Genomic DNA, 20,638 nt, shown 5'->3' with positions numbered 1-20,638 from the left:
GAGCGCTGTGCGTACGCGGCCCGTTACGTAATGTCCCTTAAGGCGGCGAAAGTCCAGAAACCCGTAACACCACGTTCGCATCGTAGAAGCTGCCCGCTGGACACGTCTCCCGAAAACTCGTAAATTAACAAAGCTAAGCTGGTTCGCGGTGGCAGCTCAGCTGCCGTGACAATCTGTGAACTCAACGAACGACTAGCCACGAGCGCAGAGTACGCGGCTCGCGGAGCGACGAACACGTCTGTCTCCGCTCGAGACCAGGACGCGACTGACTCTCCCCTAGACTTGTGTAGTTCGCGAACGAACTAGTTCGGAAGAGCGCTCCCACAGACGAACTACGCGAACTAGTTCCCAGATCCCTCGCTCCTCAGTTCATTAGTTCGTTCTTTTTCCGATCTCCTTCTTTTAGTTCTGTGCACATGATCTGGCTCTTATCAAAAGTCGACACTCGTTCTCCCTTTCGGGTATTAGTTACGGCTTTGTCGCTGGTCTTTTTGGCTGGCTATCGTTATCTGCTCGGGTCGGATAATTGAAATTTCAGACGTCTAACGGATACTGACTTTACAAAAATATTGACTCTTGATCGCTGCAAATGTTTACTGCAATGAAACATTTTCAAATATAATCGTTTTGTTGATGATGATAGCTTTATACTCGTGTCCGAGCACGGTAACTTCATGGTGTATACTGAGAACAAGTCAGACATAATTACATTAGGTAGTTATATCAGTGTTTACAAAATGATTTCAATATTCATAAAATAATTTTGACAGCTGATGACAACTTTAATATTAAAATTTTGACTTATATAAAACCATTGTTAAATAAACTTATTTTTGACGCGACATCTAATAAATCGATAAACGCCGGCTGCAAGCACGAAAAAAAGTCCCGTTACGCTCATTGTACGCTTGCGCCACATCTATCTCTCTTCCACTCGATTGTAACAACCAACCATTGGACTTTTTCGAGGCACATTAAACTTGAAACACTTCCATTCGTTTCCTACTTTTCCTATCATCGTCCTATCCTTAACAGAATAACACAGATTGGAAGAAGTTAAATATAGCAAACATCTATAAAAGTTATAGTTAAAATAATCTGTTCATTAAAGTAATAAACATATTTGAATTAATGAGTGCAAATAAAAGTAAATTTATCAATTAAATTGTAGATTTCATTTCACTCCTTCTTTGTATAAATACAAAATAGCGATAATTCAATAAAAATGATTAAATTTTATTCATAAAAGTATGAAATCATTTCATCAATATTTTGTTATGACGTCACGTTAAACTATCGTTCGTAAACCGACTTTACAGACAAACAAATTTTTTGTTGATTATTTCTAAAGCTTAAAAAAAATGTATTTTATAGGCCTAAAACGGTATTTTATTCACAAAGTTAAACACATTTAATAAATAATATTTCTTAAACTAGCTAATAAATAAATTCTTTTAGAAATTAAATTTTTTTGATTATAGTGTATGTTAAGTGATGATGAACTTGCTAATATTTAATTATTGAATTATATATAGGTCCTAATGAACATACACATTCTTAAGCAATAATATTAGCATACAATCTTACTTAAGAGTTTTTATTAGTTTTTCTATGTATAATTGTAAGGTAACAACTTAGAAGAGTAATGGGTCTTTTTTCATAATAATTTACGTAATTTTGTGGCCTGTACATAATAACGCATTTTTTGTTGATTATTTCTTTAAAAAAAATTTTAATTTGTATATTTATAAAACGGTATTTTATTCACTAAAATAAACACATTTCATAAATAATATTTCTTAAACTAGCTATAAAAAATATCCTTTCATAAATTAAAATTTTTTCGATTATAGTGTATGTTAAGAAAAGAATAAAAACCTGTCATACACGCCATTTTACCCAATTATGTAAATTATTGTTTTATTTACTCATTTGATGTATAATAACCCAAAAAGGATAATAATCTAGGCGTTCACAACACTGATCATTATAAAAAATAACTACTATAACATACAAAGAAGATCGCCTGCAGTAGCGGTAGCAAAGCGAACGAACTATCTGTGACCTGTCTTCTTTGAATTCGAGTTGGGAGCGGACGAACTAAAAGAGCGACCTAGTTCGCCAAGGAGCTGCGAACTAAAAGGAGCGCTCCCGGTCGCGAACTATTATGCGCAAGTCTACTCTCCCCGCTCGCCCGCGGGCCGGCGCCCGCGGGTGGCGGCAGTAGCGGATCCAGAGGGGGGGCTAAGGGGCTCAAGCCCCCTCCAAAAGCATCTGGGTCCACTATTGTTTTAGTGTTTGCCTTGATAAAGCCTAGCCTCAGCTGGGTCAAGCCCCTCCCAAACCAAAATCCTGGATCCGCCACTGGGTGGCGGGGAGGGAGGGGAAATCGGCCGGCGTGGGAGAGAGCTCCGTCCCGCGGCGCGCCAGGCTGCAATTACATACTACATGGCGAAACCCTTCAGAAAAGTTACCGAATTATTTACAAAGACTTACACGAGACATTAATTACACAGCGAATTTGCACAATAATTAATAAATAAAATAAGTTAATTACATACATTTAAGACCCTTGAACGTTTACAAATATATACACACAGAGATAAAAAGATAAAGTCACATAGAAAAAACACTCATTGGCATGCTAGGGCGCACGCGGGTGCGTCCCTAGCCGTCGCACTTCACAGGGGACATAATGGAGGACGTTGACGAGGCATAACGGCCTGAAGGAGCCGAGGAGACACTTGGGTCGACGTCAATATGTTTCTTCATTAAACTAAATGTCTAGTATTGTATTCTATATTATAAACCTACCTATTCTAGTTTAGAACACTATACCGAAGATATATTCCCGAAGTTATTGTATTATATACTATAATCCTGCTCCATTTGGTATATTTGGCTATCTTTTTTTTTTAAGTTTCGTTATTCATTTTCAAATTGATTTCAATGTCATGGATATAGTAAAGTATACTAAAGCCCTACCTAGTCTAGTATATAACAGGATATAATTCATATAATATTTATGGTGTCATCTTCTATACTACAGTTTTAGCATAGTTTGTGATACATTTGTATAATTTATTTGTTTATTACTTTTACTATCATTTAAACTTCTCAGGTATCGTAAAGTATACTTCAGCCTCACCTATTCTAGTATAGAACACGATATTGATAATATATTCCGTGCTCTAATTTATTAATTTCCTCAATAACCATATCTTGTGCAAAACAAGCATATGACTCTTTCCCTCCAAATCTCCCATTCCCATGCTTGTACCATAAAAATGTACAGGTTGTGATAACTTCAGCACCACCTTGTTGACGACTTCATCAATATCCCTACCAAATCACGTTGTAAATGTATAAGGTTTTATTTTATTTATTTTTAAATTAGCTGACCTACCCTCACCAAAACTTTTCCTTTGTTTTTATCACTTCAATGACAGTAAAACTAACCTACCTTATAAAAACAAGCTGTTTTTTACATTACCTAACAAATTTTATGATTCACTTCACCAAAGAAAATAAATATTTCACCTAACATCACAAATGAAAGTTACACCACACACCTCTTACCTAATACAATTCATGCCAAAATTTATTTGCTATTCTACAATTTAATTCATTATATATCACTAAACCCAAACCATTGCTATCCTGGTTACTGCTATAATCAGAACGACATTTTTTTTCTACAATGTATTGTTATATTAATTCCATATAAATAAAAAGAACTTGCATTTCTTTCATAACTAGTACACTCATTACCACACATTTACAATATATTTCTAACTACCTACTACATACTTATTGTGTACCTACTTACTTATTCATTTCATAAAGATACTTCATTCCACTTATTACTTCACTCCTACTAGTACCACAACCACTAATATCGCTCCAAAACACACGCACACATCATTTATATTTATTTTCAAGATTTTATTTAGTTTTTTACTGTTACCAACATCAATACTCTATTTTCATTTGTTTTTCGATTCAAGTTTGTTAACACTGGCTAACTTCAGTGACCACATAAATTTCCCCTACTTTCTTTTAGCCAATATTAATGCACAGTACCGTGTTGTGAAATTGACCTTTCTTACCTTCTTCCTAATACCTGAATAAAACAGCACTGCATATTTTTATTATTCCTTTAGCTACAGCAGAATTATTTTACAGTAGCATGTTCATATAAGGATATGATTTTCGCAACATCGAATTCTTGGAACATGTCGTTCACAAGTTGTTTAAAATTTTAAAATGCATCTTGTTTTTAGTTCCCAACATTTTTACTAATCATTATATAAAATATAATTGTGATTCTGTATGTAGTTTACCAGTAGTTTACAGTTTTATCAGAGGCTAAATATGCTCTATAAACAAAGTATGGGTACATACAGAATGAGGCACGACATGACAAGACATTTTGTCTATATTAGTTGACTTCCATGTATTTAAACAACAGCAATGCTCACAGGATAAGAAGCGATATGATGCCACAAAACTGTAGCGATCAAGCACAAGGTGACAATGTTGAATGACTGCTCCAACTGCATTGTGAGCAGACTGTCAGATGGCTTAAGTGTTCTGCTCATGCAATAGTACAAAAGATTTGTCAACAAAGGCCATGTCATAGTGGGTTTATAGCTGATTAGTTAAAGAATGTATTTCATTGTTACTTTAATAATTCTTAAAGTATTTTAATTTTGAATTTTTCTGTATGTATCTGTATGTTTAGTACAAGCAAGACCTATTTTACATCTAATCCATCTTTGAAGGAGTATTACGACAACAATTTTATTTCAAGAATGCGGGAAAGAATGATGTAACGAAAATACTGTTTAAGCTGTCCAAGCATTGTGTGGTGTCTGATTCTGAGTGAGCCCAACCTAATTGTACTGTTGCTTGTATTTAAATTACAGATAATATTTACAATAATGTTATACCAACCATAAACCGATAAACTCTATTGAAATGTTATACTTAACCTAATCATTAGAACTGCAATATCTACCGGGTCACGTTCAAAATATGATTACCAGCCTTACTATTGGTCAGAAATAAAGTAGGGTAAATTTAAAATGTCATGGAAGTTGGCTAATGAATACAAATTGCGTTGCTGAATGAAGAAATACATCTTCTAATACATAAAAACCAATGTTTGTTTCTCTGTTCATTTCTATTTGCTCAAGCATTGTTCATCCGACGAGTTGAAATTTTGCACACTTGACCTTAGAAACAAGGGTAATGTCACTGTCTAGATAGAGGGAGAAATATATATAACTAGAGAGAGAGTGACATATAGTGAGATAGAGAAATAGATAGAGATAGTGCTATGGACAGATATATAGATATAGAGATATTGTTAGATATATGGAGAGATATATAGAGAGAGTTAGAGCAATATAAGGAGAGATAGAGAGATATATAAGGAGGTATAGAGAGAGATATAGAGATGCTTTAACGGTGCAGCGTAGAGAAAAAATTAAATGGAGAAATGGAATTTTTTTTCTGTAAATTAAAAATCTATACGAGAAATACTGACAGTAAACTATTATTGCCATAAAGCCATGAAAGGTAAGTGGTTTTCACAGGCTGTTCAATGTTTGTGATTTGTAGGTGTATTTTATTAGCATTTCTTTTGATGTACATATTAAGGTGAGAGGTGTGTTGTGTGTTTCGTTTGCGATGTTAGGTGAATCATAAAATTATTGTAAGTAATGTAAAAAAGGCTTTTTTTACAGGTTAGTTTTGCAGTCGTTGAAGTGATAAAACAAAGCTAAAGTTTTGGTGATGGTAGGTCAGCTAATTTATATATTTGTGTGTGTGTATGTATATATAAATATACAGTGTAAACTCTATATAACGACACTTAACGGACTGAGCATTTTTTGGCGTTATAGAGAGTGATTGTTAAATGGAGAGAAATAAAAGATATAATTTTACTATTCTATAATAATATGTATTTATTAATATAGTACACATTTTACACACGGACATTAATATTCATACAAATAACAACACTTATTACGTATATTCGTCTTATGTTTTTGCTGCTCCAATATTTTAATTATATTTTCTTATGTTTCTTATTTTAATTGTATTTTCTTTGTTTTTCCATATTGTAGACATGGTAGAGCGGCTAAATCCAAAGCGTCTTCCAACATCACTGATCTTTTCTACCGCCTCTATTGAGCGTATTAATAAAACTTTTTCGGCAATAGCCTACACAAAGATTTTTGTTTACTCACTATGTTTACAGTTCGAAAGTCTGTAAGCAACTGCGATAATGATAATGTGTAACAACTTGACAAAAGTCTAGTGACCTAACAACTTGACAAAAGTCTTGTGACCGAGGTAAACATGTGCAAGTTCATCCTACAAAACCAAAAGACAATATTTCTTAGAATCTCTGGTACGTCAGTCAAAGTAAATACGTGCTAGATAATACAACAACAAAACAGCAAACAAAGGACGGTACACAGCTGCAGTTCTTATCTACTTTGGCAACTTAGAAAGTACTGCTTAATGATTTTAAATGCTGTATTGTTTTCGTTAAATAGAGTGAGCGTGACGCTATATAGAGTGTATTATTGTATAGAAAACAAGGTAAACCAACTAAAATCAAGCAATTTCGACGTTTTATGGACTTTGTCGTTAAATCGAGTGACGTTATAAAGAGTTTACACTGTGTGTACGTACACACGCACACGCGCGCGCACACACACACACACACACACGCACACACACACGCACACACACACATATGCTACACATGCATTTGGGTGATTCTACAAATATGGGAATATTCATGTCTTAAAGTAATTTGAGCCTCCATTACACAATGTTATAATATTTGTTTTCCCCCACAGTTAGGTTTTAGTTTATACTGACTTTTTCAAAAATTTAATTCTCCAAAATATATTTATTTATTAAAAAATATTAATTTAAATTCCTAAAATGTCATTCACATGTCCTGTCCCATTCACGTAATTTTTCACATTCTCACAGATTTCTACTGGAAATTATCTGTTTTCTGTTAATATTATTATTTATTTTCATTTAAAATGATGCTATAAGGAAAATATTAACTAAACAAACTATGAAAGGGCAAAAAACTATTTTAAAATTAATATAGTGATTGTCCTAGGGATTTTGGTCATTAACATGTCTGAAAAGAAGATTTTTTTTTACTAAGAAAGGAAATTTGTTATGTCTGGTTACACTGCCTGAAAACCAACATGGATGTCTCTTCTTAACTAGCGCAAGTTGTTGCTGACTGTATTTCAAGAACTGTGTGTTTAACTACCAACTTTAATCCATTTTTAAGGTGAGAGCTTTTATTTACTATCATTAACATGGTTTATTTTAATAGCTAAATATGAAATATAACTGAATTTGGATAATACTTCTGGGTAAACCTTCCAGTTGAAGGCATTTGGCCAAATTTTTACATAGTTGCCTTATAAACTGGCTTGTGTAGAAGCATTAAACAACCATTTTGTCATTCACATGGCTGGTTTGCTGTCATCCACATGCCTCAAATTTGGGCATGTGAATGACTTATAAGCTATGCGAATGACATTTTCACAATTGTAGCCTACTATTATGTACTACAAAGTGTAAAAATGGCTTTGTGTGTGTGTGCATGTGTTGGTGAGTCAAGGATGTAATGCCTTATTTCAGTTTTATATCAATTTTAAGATTTTATGTGTACAGTGTATATAAAATTAAAAGTGAACAGTATTTTAATTTACAAATAATGAGTAAACATTCCTCTTATGACAACTGATTACAAATGCCATTTGATTTACCTGTGCAAATAAAAATAATTTTGTTCATTGTTAAATCATAAAAAAAAATTTGTAATCAATTCTTACTTGTCCTATCACTCATGTCATGTACTTTATATTGGATGCAATACACTAAACTAAACTTTTTTTCAGGACTTGGAAAACATGCCTAAAAAAAAGCTCACAGAAAATGAAAAACAAAAAAAAAAGAAGAAAATTGAAATAAAGGGAGAGAAGAAAGAAGTTGAGGGAAGATCCACAAAAAATGAACAACATAAATTAAAAGAGAAGCAGGGGTACATAAAAAATAAAGAAAAAGGTGTAGGTAAATTAGTAAAGGACATGTCTCATAGAGAGCTGAGGAACAAATCCAAAAACTGGAAAAGAAACAGCTGCATACAGAAAGAAAAATCAAGGTTTGCAAGAAATTTTTCAAGATTCACCTCCAGAAAGTGATTCAGACACTGTCTCTCACCATTCAAGGGAAGAAAGTTTGCAGATAGATCATGAAGTACCACAAAATATTTAACTTGGCAGCAGCACCAGATGTTCTGAAAAAATACTTTTGTTAACCACACCCAAGAGAAGGAATTTTGTGCATGATCAAACCACCTATTCCAGCATCATCAACCAAATTCAAAGTGCCTGAAAAATCAAAAATTGATAAACTCTGTAGTGAAGAACTGCGAAGACCCTAAGTGTTAAACTAAATTTAATATTTGTGAAAGTGTAAAAAACTTATGCTTAATTTCAAAGTAATCCTAGCTACAGTTTGTTTCAGAGTATAATTAAAACATTTTATATTAATCAATCAAATTGCATTTAATTTTGTATTTGCTGTATATCTGATCATTCACATGCTCATGAATGTCATTAACATGCCCACATGTCATTTACATGGTTGTGAAAGTATACAAAAATGAAAACAAAAACATATAAAAATATTTAAGCTCTGCTGATACCATGCCATAATTATGTACCTCTTAAAGTATTAAAATTATTTTTTTGGAAATTTTAAAACGTATTTGTCATTTTGATTTTTAGGTATACAGAAATATCCTATAATTGTAGAATCACCCATTTACATAGTGATATGGTAGGTATAATGATGAAGTGGTCAACAAGGATGTGTTGAAGTAATTACAACATCAACATTCTTACTGTATAAGCGCAGAAAGGGTATTTTTGGATTGGGAAAATGTTTGGTTTGCAAAATATTGTTGAGGAAAGTAAATTAGAGCACAGATTATAAAATGTGAAATCACAAGTTATAATGAACCAGGCGGGATTATAGTGCATAATATACCATAGGAAATGTATCTTTGGTATCATGTTCTGTACTTAAATAGGTAGGATTGAAGTATAGAACACAATACAGTGTGAAATATTACTTTGGTATTGTGTCCGATACTAGAATAGGTAGGGCTATAGTATAGAATACAATAGCCAAAAGTTAAGTTTGATAAAGAAACGTGAGGTAGTTTTCTTATGTCACTACTTTTTTCAGAAATTAATAATAAAATTCAGAAAATACTTTTTTCAAAAAATAGAAATATTCCTGTATTTACCTTGAAAACAGCATCTTTATATTCCAACTGGTTTCTGAAAAATCACAGTTTATAGCTTACATTATATTACCTACGCATTTATGTAGCGTCCCCATTTTTTTACTTTCTATACTTACATGGATAATCACAGAATGTGCAAACCTAATATTCGCAACAAACCATTCCAATGCAGTATTTATGCATGTTCAACATAAATAATACAAATCTGTTACATCGTGAGAATGTCGTGTAAAATAGGTTGGCTCCATTAAAAATACTTTAGTATATTGTGGATGGTTAATTAGCTTAGTAGAGGGTGAAATCAACAAATGGGTTTTGCCACACCACTTCTAATTTTAATGAAACTTGGTAGAACATATGCACCAATATTCTAGCCTCAAAAATTATTTATAATATATTTTTAAATTTTTTTTTTTATATGACCTAATACTGTTTGCAGCATGGACCAGCACAATATGACATTTCATTGTTATATTCTAAAATTTGCAGAAATTTTATTTGAATAAGGAACAACGTCCATTAGAGCTCATTTGAAAGCTTAAGAAATGTACTTTTTTTTTGTATAGTTAAAGTTAGGTTTCAGTTAAGCCTAAAGAGATTTTTGGACTTACATTTTAGTTAAAAAAAAGTGATTTTTCATGGATTTTTCGACTTAAAAAACTTAATGAAAGATTCTAAATAACATGCCCGAATTTTTACCTGTTAAGCTAATAAGTTAGTAGTAAGCGCAGAAAATAATTTGCGCTGTTATTTAAAATCCTTCAACACAAAAAAAAATTCATTAAATTTATAATTTTTTTTTTAAATTTATATTTCAGAGCTCAAAAAATACATGTGGGACAGGTTAAAAAAAATGTATCAATACTACAATACAAGTCCTTACAGTGTACTTTAAAACAAAAAATTATTAAAGTTATTCCCAAGGGTTTAGTTGCCATGCGCTTTTGAAGAAGAAGGTTATGATTTGCTGGTCCTTGTGCCTTGAGGGGCAGTATGTGAATAAGAATCCAAGGATGTGTTTTTAATCACCTGGTTGGCATGCACTGTCATTAGTCATCCCCTAATCCACCAGAAATGTGTGGCTGGCTGGTGAATCATCTTGTTGGTAGTCATCCAGAATATATAGCAACAATACTGTTATGCTATAGGCCCAGCTGCCCTGCTCAGTTGAGGCTGTGATTAGGAGCATATCGGTTGTGTGTTTCGGTTTCTATACCATGACGACAGTCGTCGTACCCTCCCAGATACAGAGGCCGTACCTGGCCACCAACGCGGGCCTGAGGGGGGCTGTTTTCCCCCCCAGTGAACCCCAGTGAACCCCAGTGTGTGCATCGGCTAGGGACGCACCCGCGTGCGCCCTAGCACGCCAGTGTTTTTATGTAAATATTTCCGTGTATATATGTTTCTTTCTAAATGACAGTGACTTTGTTTAAGGGTGTAAATAGTGTAACTGTTATGTATGTATTAACTATCGGCAACTATCGTGTAATTCTTGTAAACGTATCGCAGTGTCTGTATGTAAGCGCGGCCAGGCGCTCATCCGCGTCGCGAGGGGTGGCGCTCTCCCACGCCGGCAGATTTCCCCTCCACTCCCCCGCCGCCCGCGCGCGACGGTCCGCGGACGAGCGGGGGAGAGCAGTAGTTGAACTCAGGACTCGAGCAGCGGCGGACGTGCGCTCCGCTCCGCGCTGATCGCGAGACGGGTGTCGAGCTCACGGTCCGGCGACTCAGCCGTAGGACGAGCATCTTTCGCAGCAGCCGTGCTGCCCACGACGAGCCGCCCACGCGAGTGGGTGCCTGAGTTGCGAGTACGTAAGTTACGCCACGCATCACGCATTACGGGACGCGTAAGCTTCGTTACGCGTCGCAGGACTTTCGCAGACGTTACGAGTCAGTACGTAAGAACCGCGCACGCATCACGTGTCTTAGTGTGGGGCGTAGTTACCCTTTGCCGAACCATCGCCGACGTTACGAGTCAGTACGTAGGGACCGCGCACGCGTCACGTGCCATTACAACACAGTTGACTATCAGGAACTTTGTTACGTGGATAAAAGCCAGTACGCGTCGGGACGAGTGGGCCGTACGAGACGGTCACCGGGAGTCCGGGTCATCGTGGGAGAGGCGCGCAACCCGCGACGGATCTGCCAGGCCGCGGCAAGCTCTCTGAACGCAATAAAAGAGCTCGTGAACCGATTAACAGCGAGTGGTCCTTTCACTCTACCTGTCACTCTACCTCACCATCCCTCCAGGTCCCGCATTTCCAGGTCCCAGCCACGTCGGCCTGGACCCACACCTCTCCGACGAGAGCAGTACGGGCATAGCGGACATTTCTAGCAAGCAGGGAAATAGGGACCAGAAGCCGAGGGACGTCAACCATTTTAATTTTGGTTTACATATCCTTTTAGCTTCAGTGTTTTAAGAGAATATAATGAAAGTAAATTTATCCAGTTTAGGGTGAGAATTTTGCATTACACAATTGTAAAGGTACAGATTGAATTAACAATGGAATGTTCTTGTTCTATTGGTATTAAACAGAAAGTGTATGTCATAAACTGTCTTACTCTAGATCTTCTGTATCGCATAATATTTCTGAGTTTACTGAAGATCAGAAAACTTTATTTTTATTGAGAAGTAAGGGTAATGATATCAAAACTATGTGTACTTTTCATAAAGCTGAATTTCTGGACAGATACTTTCACAAAATTACAGCAAGTCTTGTTCAGACCCTAACAATGTACACTCAAAAACTGTTAAAAAATCACTGCGGGAAATATCTATAAAACTTTCAAACTGCAATCCTGAGTTAAATTTAATCCCAGATAAAGCATTGTGCACAAAATGCTAAAATCAAATTCATAGGCCAAAACAAGACACACATGTCAATAGTGAAGATGAATGTTCAGATGTTTACGAACCAGGCACAGTACTTGTTGAGTCTGTTAATGAAGCTTGTTCAGCACTTATCATTCTCCTGTCAAGATACAGAAGTTGTCAAATGAAGCTCGACCGTCTCGGGTAAAGAAGAAAGTTAGGTAATGAAATAGCTACCTGTGTTACAGAAACGCTAAGTACATCTTTTGACTAGAAAAGCCTAAATGACAATGAAAATATGTTAATGATGGCAAATGCTAATTTAGGTATTGAGTATAAACAATTGATTCACAGGCTTATAATATAAAATGATAACTGCAAATTCTACTCAAGAAAAGATCAGTATTTTGAGTTTGCTTCCTAGCAGCTGGAGCATTGCTAAAGTTCAGGGTGAGTTTAATGTCATCCAATACCTGGTACGTCTGTCAAGAAGATGGACTGAAAAGGATGGTATTTTACCACAAATGAGCCCTAACGGACATTGTTCCTAATTTAAATAAACTTTCTGCAGATTTTAGAATATAAAAATGAAATGTCATTTTGTGCTGGCCCATGCTGCCAACAATAGGCTATATAAAAAAAGAAATTTTTTTAAAAATAGGTATTATAAAAATTATTTTTGAGTCTAGAATATTGTTGCATATGTCCTACCAAGTTTCATCAAAATTTAAAATGATGTGGCAAATTTTTTTTTGAATTATTTGTTGATTTCGCATGGAATGACCATATAGCAACATTAAAAATACTGTAAAATATTTTTTATGGTTGCTTAGGAATTACAACATAGTGTAGCAACCAGTTCACACAAGTCCATTCCAAAGCCAGAATAGTTCCGAAGTTCACAGAATGTTACCGAAGGCTACAATTCACCGCTTACACAAGCAACTTAGAAATAATTATTACAGGATAAATACGCAAATGAACAATGTCAAAATCATCTTTTATCTTTCACAGACTTATGTGAAGAAGAAATTAGAAAACCGTCGAGCTAAATTAAAAATACATACAAAAAATGTAGATGGTTGATTAGGTTACTATAGCTAGTCAAAATCTTGCATCGCTGCTTTTCCATTAATAAAATAATAAAATTCTATAATACTTTTATTCAAACACTAAAGATGTTCCTCCATCTACCCTGTAAACAGCATTTCTTAATTCCTACTGACTTTTGAGAAATTACAGTTTGTAGGTCAAAATAGACAGCGTATGCAGTGAAGCAGCTGTTACCATGTTGTGCTTTAATTGCGTTGCAGATCCTGTATTTTTGATTTGGATATTGTAACATAATGTAACGTAAAGAAAAACACAAAAAAAAAAAGTGATTCCCTATTGCGCATTCAAACCCAGTCATCAACCCTTGACAGGGATTTTTTTTAGCAGTATGGAGGCGTGAAGTGCCGACTTGTTACGTGCGCCAGCACGTAACCTGACGTATAAAAGGAATTACATATTACGTTTGATACACGCAATGACAATTCCTGTGCTTCACGCTTCCATACTGTTAAAAAAAATCCCTGTCTAGGGTTGATATTGTAATGTAGGTAACCTAAGAACTGTGAATTCTCAGAAACCTCTCAGAAACCAGAGGAATTTAGAAACTGTACTCAGGGTAAGTAGAGGTACATCTTTAGTGTTCAAAAAAATTATTTTCTGATTTTTATTATTTTATTTACTGAAAAGCCATGACACAAGAATTTTACCTCCTTTTCTTGTCCAAAAAGAATGTAGGGGTGGTAATGACATCAGCGCCGCCATATTAGTGACATCAATATGTCAATGGGATCTAGACTGCTCAGTTTATGCCCCAGCAGTATTCCAATGATGTTTTACACAATGATTAAGAAGGTAAGGATAAGAAAAAAATTTCAAATTTTTTTTTGCCTTTGTATTTATATGTTTTGAGGTGTAACCTTATTAGTTAACGAATTGCATACGTTACGTTATATTTATCAAAGGTTACAAACAATGCCTCGATCTCTTTAAACATATCAAATTAAAATACCCTAAAATATAATTAAACATTAGTACCATGTGACGATTTAATTACAATACCTTTAAAATCTGGCATCAATTCCCAATCTTTTCTATACGTTTGCTTATAGTATTTACTTGGCGATAAACTCTGTGGCGGCACATCGTCTTCCACTTTGATGTTTGTCAATGTTGCAATTCTTGGTTCATCGTTTTCCGAGGCCGAACTTTCCGGGGATGCCATTCCTCCAGAACAACCACTACCCTCCGCAAAATACCAAAACATCAGTTCACCAGAACACTAAAACGTTTGAAGATAACCTTGTCGAAATGAAATTAAGTGCGACCTGAGTTAGTAAATCCTAACACAAACTCTTCGAAAAAACTCAATTATACCAATTCATTTCAATATTTACAGGTCTGCAAAAAATTATAGTTATTTATTTCATTACGTTGCCAGAATTCAGATTCAGAATAATTTGATCAAGGGTACGCGGGTTAACAACATTCACATCGTTAACTTAGTCTAAATTCTAAAATTAGCTACACACAAAGCAAGATCTCGATTTCATTCTCGATAGAATTTTCATTCGACTTTTAAAAAAAAAATTTTAACAAATTTCGAGCGAAGTGAAAATAAATATAATCCAGTTTTTTATAAAAAGGCTGGTGGTACCCTTATTTTTTAACCAACTACATACGTTATGATGGTCCACAGAATAAAGAGGAGGATACAATGAAATAATGAAGCCATTTTAGTTCATACCAGATTTTAGGTCACAACAATTTTGCATTATTTAATTTCCAAACTTTAACTTAGATCATAGTATAATTAAATGCCGAACTCTGAAGTTAATAATGACTAATTGCTACGTGAGGTTTTGTATTGAATTCAATTGTGAAAAGAAAACTTTAAAAAAAATTGCAATATGTTAAGGTTTTTAAACTTTTTTTTATGGCTGATCTCGAATAAATGCAACCAAATCTCAATATTAAACGACAAAAATCATTAAAATTAAAACCTAAAAAAAGTTTGAAACCAATTAGAAGTATTTCGGACTGCTTCAACCTTTTGTAATATACCTGTGTTCCTGTATACTAAGTATGTGTCATGTCCACCAGTTTGGCCTCGGCTGGTATGATAGCACAAGCCCCAAGTGCGCCACCCATCCTACATAATCTATGGGGAGGAAAGTTAGTTCGCCACCCGCCCCTAGATAGCAGACAAAGGGGAATGTAAATTAAGGAAACTAAGCTCTCCCCAGTAATTTCTGGGCTAATAAAATTTGCAGAATACTTGAGCAGTATTATTTAGGCAGCGACCTCTCTGGAGGACTGCTCCTTCTTCCTACCTCTCTCTGCTCTTGGGCAGCGACCCCTGCTTGGGGACTGCTTCCGCTCCTCCCCTCTGCCCGACCTCTCACCTGCTCTTGGGCAGCGACCCCTGCTCGGGGACCGCTCCCGCTCTTTCCCTCTGCCTGGGACAAGTCAATTTGGCGCCCAACGTGGGGCCAGTCAGCTTGGATAACCTGAGGACCATGCCCTGCCTCTACGAGAGCTATCAGCTAAGCCAGAGCTACATCCACTTCCAGGAGTGAAGACAACACCTGGTGGCGCCAAACAGAAATACCGCAATGGAGTCTACACCGTGTGCCGCCCCAGATTGCCGTACCCAGGATGGACCCCAAACCCCCTGCGTGTGTTGCAGGACATTATTCCACTTGCAGTGTCTGGGACACAATAATCGAGACATCGATCCCCAAGACTTCATCCACATATGCCAAACCTGCCGAGAACAATTGCGGGACCAGAAGCCAACATCAGTTGTACCACGCCGATGCTTCGCCCGAGACTGCCCACGGACTGCCCTAGTGCTTACCACCTGCAAGAGCTGCTATCGGGAGTACCATCTATCCTGCTTAGGCTGGGATGACACCCCACTGAACCTCACGGAACTCTCTTTCAAGTGTGGGATATGTAGGAACACCCCAGAAATTCCCAGTGGCGCCGAAACGAAGATGACACCGAGGCCTTTCCGGGGACAAGACCATGAGGATCCTGTCAAACAGCTCCAGCACTGGGAGCAGGCCCTACAGACCCAGGGGATTCCCCAGGGCGAATGGATTGACCAGATAGGTCCATTACTACTTGGGGAAGCCTCTAGATGGTGGAATAACCATGAAGGGCTGTATGACACCTGGGAAGAGTTCACAGGGGGCTTCCTGAACCATTTTGGAAACCAATCAAGACTGGCAAAGCTTACTGCCCAATTATATGGTACCAAACAAAAGGAAGGAGAGGATGTCGAAAGTTTCTTACTACAGAAAAGGAAACTTTATAAGAGGCTACACCCAGGGAGAGACCCAAATGAATTTCTTCCTACCTTGTTGGAGCTGGTGCGGCCCAACCTACGGCCATTTCTACGGCATCCGCCTCCCGAGAATTTATCCGAACTTATGGTTCGAGCCACTGCCGTGCAGCGAGACTGTCTCGAAACTAGGGGCACTGTAACAAGTAAACCTTGTTCACCACCGACCCTGGTACAAGAATATGCTACCCCCAACAAAAGATTGCCGAAGTGTTGGCACTGTCCTGAACAACACTTTCATCAAGACTGCCCAGTGCTCCGCTGCCAACAGTCTGAAAGGAACAGCCTCAACACAGTAAACCCCTGGAGGGAAAGAGTGGTGCCAACGAGCCCTACCCCTACACCGAAAGTAGAAGACCTCAACTCCCAAGCTCGGCTCGAAGGTAGACCGACCCCGAGCCTTATGTGCGTACAGCACCACCCACAACAAGAACTGCCAAGAGTCAAGGTGCAACTGGACTCACAGCCCATTCAGGCTCTTATCGACTCAGCTGCCACCACTAATTATGTGCGCGAGAGTGTTGTGCAGATAATAGGGACCCCTATTAATTCTCAACCCCAAATGGCACAGCTTGCCACCCAGGGATCCACCATGACCTTACTGGGCAATGCTGCATAGCCGATGTGGAGATGGAGATCCCATGTCTAGTCGCAAAGGACCTTCGAGAAGAACTTGTGCTGGGCCAAGATTGGCTCACGCAGCAGCAGGCGATATTGGACTTTGAAGATCAAACTATACACTTCGGACGAACGTCCCGCCGGACTCTTGACTGGGGCACCCAAGGAATGGGTGACCTGAATGCCCCTAATCAAAGTGGTGTTAACCCTAATCCTGGAATCTGCACTGAACAACACAGAGACCAACCTATGGTTGTGTTGACACAAGGGGACCAGAGACCTCAAGAAACTCCTTCCCTTCGCTCTGCCACAACCAAGTTAAGCCAAAATAACTCGGGCAGTGGTTTTCAGTGGTGCCAGAAAGGAGGAACCCCAAAGGGGAAATCGACCATGCAGTCATGGAGACAGCCGCTGAGCGGCGCCCTCTCAAAGGCAAGATGCTACTGGAAGAAAGAGCCTTTTCCAGACCGAGGAATATGGTTTCCCCAGAACAGGATTCACCTGCAGCCATGGAGACGGAAAACAGATCTGTCCAAAAACCCCGAACCCCAGGAACCTATTAGCCCCTCTCCACCAGGACAACTACCTCCAGGACCCTACGACCATGGGAACCGCTAGGCAGACCAGCCCGCTACCGACTAACCTCCGCGAAGTGTAGTGGCCAGTGTAGAGGAGCCAGCCCTTGGACTGAAGCCCAGCGTGCTGACTCCTGGCATGTGCAACGATCCCAGCCAAGGCCACAGAGGGAGGGGGGCGAATTGTCATGTCCACCAGTTTGGCCTCGGCTGGTATGATAGCACAAGCCCCAAGTGCGCCACCTATCCTACATAATCTATGGGGAGGAAAGTTAGTTCGCCACCCGCCCCTAGATGGCAGACAAAGCGGAATGTAAATTAAGGAAACTTTGTCTACCTGCCCAGCCTAATTCAGGACAAATATGTAAATACCCAGTGTTGTAAAAAGAAGCCTTTAAATTATACAAGTGAAGGTAAATAGTATTGTAATTCGAATATGTATGCACAGGAAGGGTACAGATGTGCCCTCCCTGATGAATGTGTACATACCTTGTATATTTACTCTGGCTGAGCTAAGCCAAGGAAGAAAGCTCTCCCCAGTACTTCTGGGTAGATGGAGTGCTCTGGTTTCCCTTCAAAGGCGTAGAATTGTTCAGGGGAATTTTTGCAAGCCATTTGAAGCAAATCAGTGCACTTTCGGCTTTATACTAACTGATTTCCTTTCAGCGATTTTTGCGAGCCGCCGAGACTTGCTGCTGCAAGTTCCTGAGTCGACCACCAGGAGTGCTCTTGTCGTAGATCTAGCTCTTAGCACCTAGATCCTCTTCTTGTGAGTGCTGTGCGCTACCGGATCGTAGCCTATAGGGGAGGTCGAGGGGGGGATCTGGAATGGATCCCCACCCGACGACGCCGAACCTGGGTGGAGGCGATCTCGGTCCGAGGCCTTCGGCCGAAGCCACCATGTTGACCGACCGACCAACGCCGACGAAACCTTATGGACGACCAGCGAAAGCAACCGCATCTTCGCAACCATCGACGACGAAGCTGACCGCGCCTGGTGTGGCGGCCTCTTCCGCGTCGGGGGGGGGGGGGGCTCTGCCTTCGCCCTCGGCACCGGCAGGGGTCCGCCCCCAGAGCGCCAACATCAAGGTCAGCGACTCGAAACACCTCGCCGGCATTGACCTGTCCACTATTCCGACTGCTACCTCGTCTCCTACTCTGTCCGTCTACACCACTACCACCACCACTGCCTCTATCACCTCGCCCATCGTGACTGCCTCTCCCTCCTTACCCGTTCTCGTCGTTGACGCGCCTGTGGACCCCATGGACACCGCCGCTCCAGCTACTTCAGACGACGACTTTGGGTTCGTGAAGCCTCGGAAGACCACCAAGCGGCCTCTCCGCGACGTGCTCTCTTCGGATGACGCCGTCCCAGTGGAAAACCGCTACGGATCCTTATCCTCCTTGCCTGACTCTGACATCGACGACGCCGCCTCATCTGCTCCTCCTCTCACCGCCAAGCCTCGTCGTACCCAGCACCCGAAGAGACATAAGACTGTTGCCGCGCCGCCCCAGCCTCAACCTTCTACATCTGTCTCCCCTCCGCAACCTCAGCCATCCACGTCTCAGCGGCCGGCCACCTCTGCTCCGTCTGCACCTAAGCCGCCTCGCATGCCACCCATTGGCATTCGCTCCTCGCCGACCGCTCAACCCTTCCTCCACATCAAACACTTGCAGTCCTTGCTCACCGGTCCACTCACCGCCACCTCCATTAACGACCGTACGTCTTTCTACACTGCTAATCCTCACGACCATCAGTTCCTCTACGACCACCTCAAGAGACATGGCTACCAGCCCTACACCCACCTGCGTCCCGACGAGCGCACCGACCGTGTTGTGGTCAAGCGCCTGCCCTCCTCCACCACCGCGGACGAGGTCAAGGAGGCTCTCCTGGACCTCGGCCTCCCGGTGGGCACCATCTTGCCGCTCCGCACCTCCGCCGACTCAACAACCCGGCCCTTCCTCGTCTGCACCAACGGACTAGGGGAGGCGACGCAGTTCCTCAAACTGAAGACGCTAGGCTGCTGGGTGGTGACCGTAGAGCGCTACCGGGGCTCTGGGAGGGTACCCCAGTGCTATCGGTGCCAGTCCACCGGACATCCATCGACACGCTGCGAGCGGGACCCCAGGTGTTTCAAATGCGCTGGGCACCACTGGTCGCGAGACTGCACCTCTACGACTAAAAAGTGTGTCAATTGCGACGGGCCGCACTTTGCTACCTCGACGGACTGCCGTGTCATACAGGCATACATCCGACGACACCCGCCGCGACCTGCTGACCCGACGATGACGACCGACGCTCCGCGCCCGTCTGCTCCGCTCCCTTCTGACGTTCGGACTTTCACGGCCCTGCGGACTCCTGCTTGGCAGGGCCACGACCCGCCTTCCTCCTCTTCCCGGGCACCACCTCTTGCTCACCTCCCCTCATCCTCTTCACAGAGGCCACCCGCCACGTCATCCACTTCCACTCGCCCCGCCGATGCCGACTCAGACGACACTTCGCTGACATCCATGTTGAGGGAACTCATCACGCTCATCCGCCACTACCTGCCACTCATCCGCCAGGTCCTGACGGCGCTTTCCCGTGCCCAGACCCCATCGGAGAAATTTGAGGTGCTCCTCCAAGCCCTCCTCAATTTCTTTGATGAATCACGCCCCACCCCTTAGTATCCTTATCTGGAACACCTTCTCCCTTCCTCCCAAACTCCACGATCTTCTCCACCTTCTCCGGGTGCATTCTCCCGATGTCGTGTTCCTCGCAGAAACCTGGCTCGACCCCCCCACACCCCTCCATATTCCGGGGTACGCCATTCACCGCGCCGATCGTGATGGTCGGGGCGGAGGGGTGGCGTTACTCGTCCGCGCTA

The 20,638-nt window shown here is 40.2% G+C and overlaps 2 protein-coding genes across 2 annotated transcripts in view; one reads left to right on the top strand and one right to left on the bottom strand.

Moving 5' to 3' along the window:
- The window catches only part of LOC134546172 (5-hydroxyisourate hydrolase-like), a 36,945-nt gene extending 21,913 nt beyond the window's left edge, over positions 1 to 15,032 (bottom strand). Inside the window, exon 1 of the mRNA XM_063388753.1 lies at positions 14,292 to 15,032. Coding sequence (XP_063244823.1) covers positions 14,292 to 14,496 — 205 coding nt within the window. The 5' untranslated portion in view covers positions 14,497 to 15,032. The remainder of the gene's footprint in view (positions 1 to 14,291) is intronic.
- A 3,567-nt stretch (positions 15,033 to 18,599) lies between these two features.
- On the top strand, positions 18,600 to 20,061 carry LOC134535937 (uncharacterized). Its single transcript, XM_063375388.1, has 2 exons — positions 18,600 to 19,900; positions 20,016 to 20,061. The coding sequence occupies exons 1-2, from the start codon at positions 18,600 to 18,602 to the stop codon at positions 20,059 to 20,061; spliced, it is 1,347 nt and encodes a 448-aa protein (XP_063231458.1).
- The last annotated feature ends 577 nt before the right edge of the window (positions 20,062 to 20,638 follow it).

The sequence above is a fragment of the Bacillus rossius genome, chromosome 1 (genome assembly GCF_032445375.1).
Source record: "Bacillus rossius redtenbacheri isolate Brsri chromosome 1, Brsri_v3, whole genome shotgun sequence".
Classification (NCBI taxonomy): Eukaryota; Metazoa; Arthropoda; class Insecta; order Phasmatodea; family Bacillidae; genus Bacillus; species Bacillus rossius.
This window is presented reverse-complemented; position numbering and strand designations above follow the sequence as displayed.

What these genes read in the sequence shown, in the direction of transcription:
- LOC134535937 (XM_063375388.1), top strand. Translation starts at nt 18,600, where the DNA reads ATGGATCCCCACCCGACGACGCCGAACCTGGGTGGAGGCGATCTCGGT. An exon ending in CGCTGCGAGCGGGACCCCAG is followed by an intron (nt 19,901 to 20,015) that starts GTGTTTCAAATG and finishes CGTGTCATACAG; the next exon opens with GCATACATCCGACGACACCC.